Source organism: Podarcis muralis, chromosome Z (assembly GCF_964188315.1).
Source record: "Podarcis muralis chromosome Z, rPodMur119.hap1.1, whole genome shotgun sequence".
Lineage (NCBI taxonomy): Eukaryota > Metazoa > Chordata > Lepidosauria > Squamata > Lacertidae > Podarcis > Podarcis muralis.
In genome coordinates, this window is record NC_135673.1 from 16,228,643 (window position 1) to 16,241,741 (window position 13,099).

The 13,099-nt window shown below is 45.6% G+C and overlaps 1 protein-coding gene across 23 annotated transcripts in view; it reads left to right on the forward strand.

The window, feature by feature from the left end:
- Nucleotides 1-13,099, forward strand: part of FNBP1 (formin binding protein 1) — a 118,488-nt gene that overhangs the window by 65,619 nt on the left and 39,770 nt on the right. For all 23 annotated transcript variants that reach the window (XR_013391426.1, XR_013391427.1, XR_013391425.1 and 20 more), the window contains exons 5-7: nt 765-827; nt 1,473-1,577; nt 12,341-12,469. Coding sequence is in view for 20 of the 23 variants with exons in the window: in XM_028714396.2 (XP_028570229.1) it covers nt 765-827; nt 1,473-1,577; nt 12,341-12,469 (297 nt within the window). In the remaining 3 variants the exon portion in view is untranslated. The remainder of the gene's footprint in view (nt 1-764; nt 828-1,472; nt 1,578-12,340; nt 12,470-13,099) is intronic.

Below are 13,099 nucleotides of genomic sequence, written 5' to 3' on the forward strand. Positions count from 1 at the left end.
TCGAGAGGATGTCCCATCATAAGGACATATCAGCATATGTGGTGATAGTGTCCAAAAATATAAATATTTTGGTAAAATGTATTTACAGAAATGTCTTTAATTAAAAGCATTTCCGATTACTTCAGGACTAACTCTACTTCATTTGTATAGTCATGATATGCTGCAAATTAGAAATAAAGAGCTCATAACACATTTATTAACCGCTACAAGAGCAACCATTGCCAGGACATGGAAATCATTGCAATTATTAACCGTGGACCAATAGTATAATGCAATTTAGTTAACAGCATTATTGGAAAAACTGACACAAAAATTAAAATTAGCAAGAGGCCAAAAGAAACATGACTGTTTTTATGCAGTTTGGTATTATTTTATTGGTTATACGAACAATGAGGCATACAGCAGAACAGTACCTATAGTTTACACTGTAGTTTGACTTGCATGAAGCATGTTTTAATTTTCTTCCTTACTCCCTATAAATTCCTATAAACCCCTATAACTTAACATTGTTATTGATTCAAAATACCTTTTATTAATGATCAAAAATCTAAGCATATACATTATTAAACATCATTTAACACAACTTGATATCATATTGAGAAACGTTTATCTGAGTGTATACATTTTTATTTTAAATCTCATTTTGTGTAAGTGTTGCATATCATATGTCTAAATGTAATAAATAAATATAGGGCAAACAGGTGTACATACGTTTTTGTCTCAGTACAGTTCCTTAATAACTCTTTGCTATGGTTTTACAACAGCACTTTCATGACGGCAGAAAAGCTCAGCAGCACATCGAAACTTGCTGGAAGCAGCTTGAATCGGTGAGTTTAAAAAAGCCCCCCTCCTGACGCTAGTGGGTCTTACGCAGGGGTTTCACACAAGGAAGGGTCTCAGACAATCTCCACGAGGTCCAGGAACATTCTTTCCAGAAGAGGCAAGAGGGGTTAGGTGTTGTGCTCTTGAGCCATATCTTATTTTATTAATTCTTTATTTCACTACATTTATATACTGCTTGATTGCAGTTTATGTGAGGAGCAAAACATCAAAATCATAACTGAAAGCCCATTTCAAGCATTCCAAAGATAATTAGTGAAAAGAGATTAAAACGCATAGCTTTCTACATAAGCTTGCTTAAACAAAACATTTTTTTAAAAGGGTACAGCAATGCCTGATGTCAAGAGACAGGGAATTCCTTGCTCAAACCTTATTCCCTCCCATTATTACTATTATTGTTATTGTTATTTACATTTGTATCCCACCTTTCCTCCAAGCAGCTCAAGGTGGCTTAGATAGTTTTCCTCCTCCCCATTTAATCCCCACAATGACCCTGTGAGGTATGTTAGACTGAGAGGTCACACCCAGCTGGCCCAAACTTCATGGCCTAGTAGACGGGATTCGAACCCTGATCTCCCAGGTTCTAGTCTGGCCACTCTAACCGCTATGCAACACTGCCTTTCCCTTAACAGAGTAAAAGAAGATTTGAAAGGGACTGCAAAGAAGCGGACAGGGCGCAGCAGTATTTCGAAAAGATGGACGCCGATATCAATGTAACAAAAGCAGACGTCGAAAAGGTAAACAAACAAAAAAATGGAGGCAGGAGATTTGGGAACTTTCTGCGAAGAGGGATTACATGTTATAAACCACTTGGGAGTCGTAGTTCTGTGAGGGAAATAGGGGTGCCTCCTATCAACTATCTGCGCCCAGGATTCTTTGGGGGAAGCCATGACTGTTGAAAGTTGTATAATACTGCTTTAAATTGGAATCATGACAACTGTTAGTATATTTTATTGATTGATTGAGCTCAAGGTGACGTAAATGCTCCCCCCCTTCTTAACTGATTCCCACAACAACCCTATAAGGTAGGTCAGGCTGAGAGGCAGTGACTGTCCCAGGGTCACCCAGTAAGCTGAACCCTGGTCTCTCCCAACCACTGTCAGGAAACCACTGGCTGTCAGAACAGAGGTCTTAGCTATCATCTCACTGTCCTCACAGAGACAGAAGTTGCCCCAATGCTGTTTTAAAAGAAAGTCACACGCAAGCTTCATACCTAACTGAGCTCCCAAACGGACTGAGCACTTGCAAAACAGATAACTTCCAGTATGTGTTGGTTACTGCTGATTTTGAGAAAGCCAGGTCCGTTTCTGGTGATTGCATCCATAGCGCTCCTCTGGGAATTTCGATATTTCAGACATGGCTTGCTAAAAATAGCCAGGGTGCTCTTCTCAGCTAGAAATAAACTGCAACAAGGGCTAATCTCCATAACTTTTCTGGAGGAGCAAATTCCAGAAGGCATGTAGCTGCATTTGTCCCCCTATTAGGAAAGCTTGCAGCATTTGGGACTTATTCATGCAGCAAGTAATTAAACTGTGAAGCCTGCTGCCACAGGAGCAAGCATTACTGCCACAGGAGGCAGTAATGGGCACAACTTGGATGGCTTTAAAAGGGGTTGGGCAACCTCATGGAGGAGAGGGCTGTCGATGGACAACCTCCATGGTCAAAGCGGGTGTTGGGGTGCATATGCCTATGTTTTTGTTCAAATTATTCAGAACCATGAGGACTAGGTTATTAATTTTAGGCTGTACCTCAAGAGTAAAGGGTCTGCTTTGCAAGAAGGAAGTCCCAGGTTCAATCCCTGGTAGCATCTCCAGGTAGGGCTGCCCTTCTTGCTGAGGTAGACTGCCTCTGGACATGGGGGTTTCATTTCAGTACAGTGGTACCTCGGGTTAAGAACTTAATTCATTCTGGAGGTCCATTCTTAACCTGAAACTGTTCTTAACCTGAAGCACCACTTTAGCTAATGGGGCCGCCGTGCCACCGCTGCGCAATTTCTGTTCTCATCCTGAAGCAAAGTTCTTAACCCGAGGTACTATTTCTGGGTTAGCGGAGTCTGTAACCTGAAGCGTCTGTAACCTGAAGTGTCTGTAACCCAAGGTACCACTGTATTGTGGTTCAATGACCTTCACTAAGGCCCACATTACTTCCCACTGACCATGGAATTTTGACCCCAAAATGGCCAAAAAGAAATATGGATAACCCTCTGCAAAAGGCAAACAGGGAGGGGGGAAATGCTCTCTCCTCTGTCTGACCTCCCCACCCCCAGTGGTATCTGGCGAAACAGCTGCCACAAACCAGCAAAACATGAAAAAGTAAGGCTAGTTTAAGGCTGCTTATTAGTTTACAGTACTACATGCAGGTCTGCCTGTTTGGATATCTGAATCTGCGATCTATAGGGAGGTTTGGGTACTAATTCCTTGTGTTTGGATATGTGAATTTTCATATAACAAGTGTTTGGATAGCGAGAGCTGCCTGTACATCCCAATATGGACATGTCTTTCCCTTTGTTAAATTCTTGGCTTGCTGGGGATCCAGCAACTAGATACAAACCAGTCTCCTCCTATCTCACCTCATTTCTTTGAAATGCAAAGCGGGGGGGGGGGGCACTTTTGCTCCCCACACCCTAAATGTAAGCCTGTGCTGTTCGCTGCCAGCTTTAAACTTGCCAGAATCTCTCCCACCCCCAAATGCAAAGCTGTACCACAGCAGATTGTCATTCCAAGGAGCATCACAGCTATCAAAACAGTGGCCTGTGTTTTGGCATTTAATTTTGTCAGAAATTGTAAATAATGCCAAAGAAACAATTGCTCGTTGTCCAAACTTTCAGTGAATATTTTCTAAGATACCAATGAATTGGTCTTATGTATCATCTTGGCAGCTCAAATAGTAATAGCAACTGAATGGAAAACAGCCCAAAACCTTACACTGTGGGCTTGGTGCCACTCAATCTGGAATGTAGCTGTAATGGAGAAAACTCTGCATATTTTGAGATTTTGACAAGGACTAGAACCTCCAGGTGCTTTCTACAGGATTTGACATTCCTTTACAACATAGACAACAGAGCCATTATTTTCAAGACAGCCCTCGTCAGAAGCCAGGCAAATCTGGAACTAGACTTTCATAATATTTTGTTAAGGTTTTTTGCATAATACAATAAAAAACAAACTAAATGAAAACAAAAACTGAAAAAAAGAAAGGAAAATGCAGAGTCCTCTCTCAAAGGTAGTGCTGAACCCTTGTCAGCCACAGAAAGGGGTGGACCTTCCCATATCTCACCTGGGAGCTCCCCTTTCTTCTCCCAGCCAGTCATCACCTTCATGTGTGTATAATCCCAATAATGGCCCAAAGCAGAGGAAACCAAGGAAAATAAAAGAGAAGAAGGAAGATAAAAATCTGGAACTTAACTTGATAATTTGATAACGCTGGTGTTCTTTACCTAGACTTGGTTATTAACCCCACATGCAACGGACTGTACTCACTCTGAAAGCCTATATTATAGGTTTTTCCATCTTTTAATTAGCATTAAAAAATAAGCACTCTACTTCATTTGAGGTTTGTAAGCAGAGGACCGGGTGGTCACTTGCCATGGATTCTTTAGCTGTGATTCCTTTGTTGTACTAGATAACCCTTGGGCATCCCCAGTGGCGTAGCGTGGGTTGTCAGCACCCGGGGCAAGGCAAGTAATTTGCGCCCCCTAACCCGTGGATATGCGCCCCCTAACCTGTGGATTTGCCCTAACCCCAGATGTTGCGCCCGGTGTGGCCGGGCCCCCCTGCACCCCCCACGCTACGCCACTGGGCATCCCTTCCAACTCTGCAGTTCTATGATTCTGTGATTTATCTGCTGTTATAACTCTTCTCTGTGTCCTATGTACAGTATAAAATGAAATTTTATATATATATATATATATATATATATATATATATATATATATATATCACAATCACTGGTGTTCTCCAGGCTTGTGCGACTAGCCATGCCAGTAGCCACTTCTGAATGATGGGCCAATAAAATAGGAACTACACACAGAGAGAGCTGTATTTGCCTGCCTCCCTTTGGGTGCTTTGCCGTAAGCATGTGATGTGGGGCTCATCCTTACATAATTTGCAAGTGCAGAATAGGACATTGTTTAATCAAGGGACTGCTGTGATAGTTTGGGGGAAGAGGGGGAGGCAAGCAGGAGGAGGGAAGCTTGGAGGGGGTAGTTTAGCAATAACCCAGAAGCCGCTCAGCTTCCAGAGGGTGATGCAACAGAATCATTCTCTCTCTCTCTCTCTCTCTCTCTCTCTCTCTCTCTCTCTCTCTCTCTCTCTCTCTCATGTTTATTTAGGAAGTTTTTAGACAGTTGGGAAAAAAGTAGTTCCTTTTTTTTTTTTTTTTTTAGGAAGCTGCCTTGAACAGAGTCAGACTGTTGGTTCATCTAGCTCAGTATTTTCTACACTGACGGGCAGCAACTGTTCAGGGTTTCAGGCAGGGGACATTCTCATCTCTCCTGGGACCGTCTGCATGCAAAGGAGATGCTCTGCCATTGCCCTATAGTGCTGGAAGGTTCTAGTACTCATGGTTCTAACATAATTTTGTTGTCGTTTAGTCGTGTCTCACTCTTCGTGACCCCATGGACCAGAGCACACCAGGCACTCCTGTCTTCCACTGCCTCCTGCAGTTTGATCAAGCTCATGCTGGTAGCTTTGAGAGCACTGTCCAGCCATCTCGTCCTCTGTCGTCCCCTTTTCCTTGTGCCCTCCATCTTTCCCAACATCAGGGTCTTCTCCAGGGAGTCTTCTCTTCTCATGAGATGGCCAAAGTATTGGAGCCTCAGCTTCAGGATCTGTCCTTCCAGTGAGCACTCAGGGCTGATTTCCTTAAGAATGGATAGGTTTGATCTTCTTGCAGTCCATGGGACTCTCAAGAGTCTCCTACAGCACCATAATTCAAAAGCATCAATTCTTCGGTGATCAGCCTTCTTTATGGTGTCTAGCTCAGTACAGATTTTATTTGCTTGGCTCTCTCACCCTCCACATTCCCAAATTCTTCCTGGCCCTGAGACCAGATCTCTTGCTGGCTTCATTCAGAGACGGCTGCTGTTTTTCTCCACCGGCTTGATGACCTACTTTGCGTATTGTCTGAGCCCATTTTTGGAAGTGACACCCTAGCTTGCTTCTCCATGTGTCTGATTACTTTAGTAGAGCGTATATTGTTCCCTTAGGTGTGCAGACACATATTTCTTTGCATCTCTGGGGAGCGCCAACATTGTCCAAAAGTGATATGTTTGTTTGAATTATATATTTGTTTCTTCTTTTTTGCTTAATTAAGAGCTGTGAGTCATTCCACCTGCCCGAGTGGGTGAATTAAGCGGGGGCGGGTCAAGTTTCTCCTGTGTACATCATCACTCAGTTCATAGTTATAAACTATGGAACTCACTCCCGCCAACCAAGATGGCTTTAAAAGAGCATTGGACAAATTCATGGAGAAAGATAAGGCTGTCAGTAGCTGCTAGCCCTGATGGCTATGCTTTGCACAGTTGAAGGCAGTATAATTAATTAATTAATTAATTAATTAATTAATTGTGTAAACTGCCCTTCACCAAATATCACAGGGCAGTTCAATAAAAACAAGAACTATGACAGAAACAAACCAATAACCCTCCTCCCACAAATATATTTAAAATGTTAATCAGCATTCCCCAAACAGGGAGCCACCACAGAAAAGGCCTATTCTCGTGTTGCTTCCCTTCATATATCACATGGAGGAGGCACATGCAGAAGGGCCTCAGATGTTGAACAAAGAGTCGGAATGGTTTACATGGGGAGAGGTGGTCCTTGAGGTATTGCGGTCCTGAACTATTTAAGGCTTTATAGGTCAAAACCAGCACTTTGAATTGGGCTCAGAAACTAATTGGCAGTCAGGGCAGTTGGGCAAGGGTCGGTATCATATACTCAAGCTGTCTTGGCCCAGCGAGCAACCTGACCACCAAATTCTGCACCAGCTAAAGTTTCCCAGCCTCCTTCAGAGGCAGTCCTAAGTATAGCGTGTTGCAATGAATGCTCCTGAGTTGCTTATTTCCCAACGATGCCTCTGATCACCAGGTGCTGGAAGCAAGTGGCAGGCAAATTCTGTTTCCAGTTTTTCCCTTCCTCTGAGTTCTCCAAGGGTATCTGGCTAGACATTGACAGGAGACAGATGGGGGAAGTAGAAGAACGTTTGATCTAACCCAGTATTTAAATTTGCATTTACAGATGAATCTTAACAAAATCACTGTCTCCAAAACAGTAAACCCTGCCTGCAGGTGTCTGGGAATGAACCTGGGACCTTCTGCATGCAGAGCAGATGCTCTGACCCTGAGCTGTCAGCGGGGAGCACACAGCTTCCAAATTGTTGGGGCTGGTGCTTCTCAGGAATCTGCACAGCCCACTTCCTGGCCTTTACGATGGGTGTCTTGGGAAATGTTCCCATCCACCTTAACGCCTCCTCCCCCACATCTGCACTTGGTAAAGTTGAAAGTGCAAACATTTAACTCCAAGACGTTTGCTTCCTAAACTCTGCTGGAGCGGCAAAAGCTGGCTGGCGGCAGTTTGGGGATATGAGCCTCTCAGCCGTTCTCCTTTTCAAGACCACAGGTTTCTGTTTTGCGTTTCAATTCTTTGCCCATTTTGGGGAAACAGCCTCTCTCTCCCTGGCTCACGAGACTCTCAGAACCTGCCCCCATTTATCTTCCCTTTTTCCCCCTTCGTCACTAGCTCAAAAGCTGCTCCTGAGCTTTGGATATCCTTATTGGGTCACTCGGTTCTTCGAAGTTTTTAGAAAGCTGGGGGGTGGAAAGGAAATCTTGAAGGAAGCTGCCTTGAACTGAGTCAGACCATTGGTCCATTTAGCTCAGTACTGTCTGCACTGACTGGCAGCAGCTCTCCAGGGTTTCAGGCAGGAGACCTTCCCAGCCGTTGGGGATTGATCCCAGGGCCTGATGCATGCAAAACAGGTGCTCTGAGCTACGGCTTTCCCCCTGAATGAAGATCTCTGTGCCCCACCTTGAGCTCCTTGGAGGAGAGGTGGCGCAAATGGGAGTTAATAAATAAAGCCAAGTCTCTGCTTGCACTGACATTTTAAAAGGGGCGCTCTTAGAAACACAAAACAGAGTTTGCAATTGAACAGCGAGAAGAACAAGACAGTATTATAGGAAAGGATGGTTCCTAACAGGAGTTATAGGAAAGGGTGGCTGTTTTTTCTCTCATCAAGCCTCAGTTGGTTAGAGCATGGTGTTGATAATGCCAAGGTTGCAGGTTTGATTCCTGCAATGCAGGGAGTTGGACTAGATGATCCTCAGGGTCCTTTCCAACGCTATGATTCTTTGATCACAATCTATGATCACATAGGGAGAGGCTGTAGCTCAGGGGCTGAGCCTCTGCTCTGCATGTAGAAGGTCCAGGTTTAAATCTGCAGCCCTGAAGAACCACTGCCAGCCAGCCTAAACAATCTTGAGTTAGATGAACCAATGGTCTGACAGCTTTTTATTTATATCATTAGAAGCCAGCAGCAGTTCTGGGAGTTCCTGACCAGGCATTTAGTGGGTGAGTTTGAGGGGAGGCTCAGAGTGTTTTTCCTCTATTCCAGGGGTCAGCAGACTTTTTCAGCAGGGGGCCGGTCAACTGACCCTCAGACCTTGTGGGGAGCCAGACTATATTTGGGGGAGGGAATGAACGAATTCCTATGCCCCACAAATAACCCAGAGATGCATTTTAAATAAAAGGACACATTCTACTCATTTGAAAACACGCTGATTCCCAGACTGTCCGTGGGTCGGATTGAGAAGGCGATTGGGCAGCATGCGGCCCCTGGACTTGCCTACCCATGTCTAATCAGACAACAAATATTGAAACTAAACATTAGGAATAACTTTGTGACATTCAAAAGTGCTGTTCAAAAGTGGAATGGACTACCTTAGAAGGCGGTGGGCTCTGCTTCTTTGGAGGTTTTTAAGCAGGGGTTGATCTGTCATGGAAGTTTTAGTTGAGATTCTTGCACTGCAAGGGTTTGGATTAGATGACCCTTGGTGTCCCAACTCTACGACCATGTGATTCCACTCTGAAACTCAGGCTAAATAGCCTTTCTCTTTTTATGCCCCCCCCCCCCCGACTTTACTGACCTGAAAGACATTAAATTGGACTGTTCCCCCCTCCCCTTTTTTTGTTCCAACACCTTTAAAATGGATCCAAGTCCAGCTAAATGTCAGTTTGGCGCTTTCTTCTTGCACTCCCTTTAACAGCAAACTCAAGTTGTGAGGTGCCAATGGAAATAGAGGCAAAACACGATGGGCAAATAAATTTTGGGGTGGAGGGAAGTGTTGTCAGCATGTTCCGGGGAACAAAAGTCTTTACGGAGGAGGAGCACCAAAATTCTCCTCCATGGATTTTGATGGTGAAAAGGTCAAATGCAGTGGGAATGTAAGGAACTGCCTTATACTTGTCTGTCTCTAGCTTAGTATTCTCCACACTGTCTGGCAGCAGCTCCCCAGGGTTTCAAGCAGGAGCAATGAGTCACACAGAGCAGCAACAGGGCTGCCTCCCTCTTTCCACCCCTTGCTGGTATTTCTTCAGCATCAATTGAAGCCCCGAGGCAGAGGCTGTGCGGAAAAGACAAGGAAGGCCCGGGGCGGGTCCGACACAGAGAGGCAGCAGGGAACCTCTTCTCTCTGGCTGGTATTTCTGTAATATCAGGAAGCATCTGAATGATCAAAGAATCACATCCTCTGAAGCCCAGAGACAGAGGCTGTGTGAGAAAGGCACAGAAGGTACAGGGCAGGGTCCCACACAAGAGGCGACAGAGAGTGCCTCCCCTGCAGGAAGGCTCCTACTGAGTCGATCCATTCCATGTGATTCAAATGGCTGCTGTCAGCCCGTGCAGAAAATCTTTGCAAAATATTTTCCCCTATCAATCCCTTTTGTTTTAGCATTACCCGAACTCCTGCCTTGGCTAGGATTTTTACACCCTGGAGCCTCCTGTCTTTCTTTTTGTGCAACCTACTTAATGTTTTCCCCCCAGCTCTTCTCCCATCTGTTTCATTTTGGCTCTCTTTCCCTGCTCGCCGCCGGCATCTGAGCTGGGTTTTTCTCCTCCCGCCTGTGGCCCAGATGCCCTCTCTTCCTGTCTCTGCCACAGAGGCCTTTCACCAGAGCCAAAAACGCGTGAGGATAAAGGTGAAGGGAGTGCCTCTGAGCGCCTACAGAATTATCAGTTGGAGGCTGCTCCATTGGAGCGTGTTGTGCACTGCCCCCCTCCCACTCTGCCCTCAGCCAGCCCTTATCTACTTGTCTTCTTACAACCACTTAGATACAGCCTTTCTCAACCTGTGGGTCCCCAGATGTTTTTGAACTACAACTCCCATCACCCCTAGCTGGCAAGGCCAGAGCACAGGGATGATGGGAGTTGTAGTCCAACAACATCTAGGGACCCACAGGTTGAGAACCACTGGCTTAGAAGGTGACTCTGCCTGCCATTGGCTCTGGCGCCACCTACTGGTGGCCTCCTTGCTTTCTGCACCACCAGCCCCAAGGAGGCTAAAAGTGAGGATGGCACCTCTGAGCGTATGTGTAATTATTAGCATCAGCTAGAGTCTAGGTCCAATAGGGCAGTAGCTGGCTGCAGATTGTAACAGAGACATTTTGCAGAGGCTGGGTTGCCCTCCTCCTTTTCTCTCTCCTTCTCTAGGCCCTTCCTCTGTGACATCCCCAGGGGCCTCCCCTAGGTCTCAGGTTTGGCCCTGAAACCTCAGTGCTCCTGACCTGGCAACCCTATGCCCCACCACCCTCAGCCGACCCCCACCTGCCTGCTTTCTTACTTACAACCAAACAGATACATTAGTACCTCGGGTTACAGATGCTTCAGGTTACAGACTCCGCTAACCCAGAAATAATACCTCGGGTTAAGAACTTTACCTCACGATGAGAACAGAAAGCGTGCGGCGGGGGGTGGGAGGCCCCATTAGCTAAAATGGTACCTCAGGTAAAGAACAGTTTCAGGTTAAGAACGGACCTCCAGAACGAATTAAGTTCTTAACTGGAGGTACCACTGTAGCGGCTTTGCGTGTCATTGGCTATGGCTCCACCTACTGGAGGTCTTCCTGCCTTCTGCCCCACCAGCCCAATGAGAGCCAGCCAGTGTTGATAATTATAGTCAACTACCATTTTGCGTGGGGGTTCCATTCCCCTGCCCCTGTGTGTCGACAGTGCATATAAGCGCCCCCCCCGTTCCCTCCACCCCCATTCCTCCCTTTTCATGATATGTTGAGTGACGTTTTGAGTCACTTCCAGGTGTAGCACACATGTATGATTGTGCATCTTTTGGACGCATATTGATCGGTCTTTGTATTAGATTAATTATCTGGTTGCTACAGTGCTTGTTGTTTGTTTAACCCACCTTTTTCTCCAGGGAGCTCAAGGTGGCATACGTTGTTCTCCCTCTGCTAGAAAGGGATGTGTGTGTGTGAATGTGTACAAATGAACCTACAGTATAGAGGTAAAATTTGCATCCATTGCTCTACCCACTCTTCCTTCTGGACCCACCACCACCAGCCTGCGGCCCCTGAGTGGGGCGGGGTGGGAGTGTTGCCCAGAAGAGAATGAAAAAGGTTCTCCACCCCGGCTCTCAGGCCTCTCAAAGGCTTATCAGCAGCAATTCAGAAATTCAGAAATTTGATTTCCAAGCTCAAAGTTAGCTGGTCTTTTCCTCCTCCCGCTTCTCCAGCAAAAGACTGTGTTGTTGTACCTCAACCAAAAGGCAGGCTGCCAAAACTGTAGTTCCGCCTCCAAGTAGATAAACAAGACAAGGACTGGGAGAGGCAGACACACAGGGAGGCTTCAAAAATAAACTAATGATAAAAACAGGCAGGGAGTGGGGGGAAGGAGAGGGTTTCTCCACTCCCGCTGAATCACTCTCTCGGCATCTTTTCCTTTCAGCGTTTGCCCAAAGGTTCTTGGCCCAGCGGCAGAGCACCTGCCTTGCATGCAGAAGGCCCCAGGCTCAATCCCTAGCATCTCCCAAGTACTACTGGCTGAAACCTCTGGAGAACCATTGCCAGGCAGTGTAGATAACACTGAACCTGATGGACCTAAGGCGGCTTCCAATGTTCTGTGCATATTATTGCAACAGTAATAAATAATAGGATAATGAAAACATTTCATATGAATAAAAATGCAATCAAATTGAACACACCACTGGTAATCTATAACAAGGACTAACAATAAAGGGGGACTCACTCTTTGCAGGAGGAATTCCATCACATACCAGCAAATTCAGGTTGCTCAATCAAAGCGGATTAGTTGGTTGCCTTAAAAAATGATTGTTTTATCTTTAACACTGTTTAGAGGAGGCACATGGAACACAACTATGGCAATCTTCCAAAATGTGCACTGTATCCGGCAAGCATCATGCACCATGCCAGTGGTATGATACAGGATTAATTCCCCAGGTCACCCAAGTCTCTGAGACTTTTTTCTTTTTCCTCCAGGCACGGCAGCAAGCTCAGCTCCGCCATCAGATGGCTGAAGAGAGCAAAGCGGAATACTCCTCCACATTGCAGAGATTCAACCATGAGCAGCATGACCATTATCATACCCACATCCCTAACATCTTCCAGGTGAGAGCCCCTCTAGCGACCCACTTTCTCCATCTCTTAGGTTATGCCCACATCGTGCATTTAAAGCACACAGTTTTCCCCTCACAGAGCTATAGTTCCCAGTGCTCTCAACAAACTACAGTTCCCGGGGGTACCCATGTGTTTAAAGTGTAAGGTGCAGATGTGAACTCAGTGACTTACACTTGGTTTTGCTCTGTAATTGCCTTCTGAGCCACCACCTCATCAGGGCAGTTTATATCTAAGATAATTTAACACTAACACACACACACACACACACACACACATTTTAAAGCAAGACTAAAACCTTAATGAGCAGACACTTATGGTAAAACCCGATTTATCCAGCTGGAAAAGCCTGCGTCCAGCTGAGCCCTACTCAGAGTATACCCATTGAAGCAAATGAACTGGAGCTAGCCATGCCCATTAGTTCCAGTGGGCTTTACTCTAAGGAGAATCGACATTGGATCTGTCCCAGTGCAAATGGGCTAACCTAATTGAACAGATTGTCCTTGCAAGGGCTGATGGGAGTTGTAGTCCAACAATGCCCAGCGTGCACCATGTTGGCTATCATTATATATTCAGTTCTGTGTGTTGCTTTGCCTGCCACACTCCATGATATTGGCTGTGAGC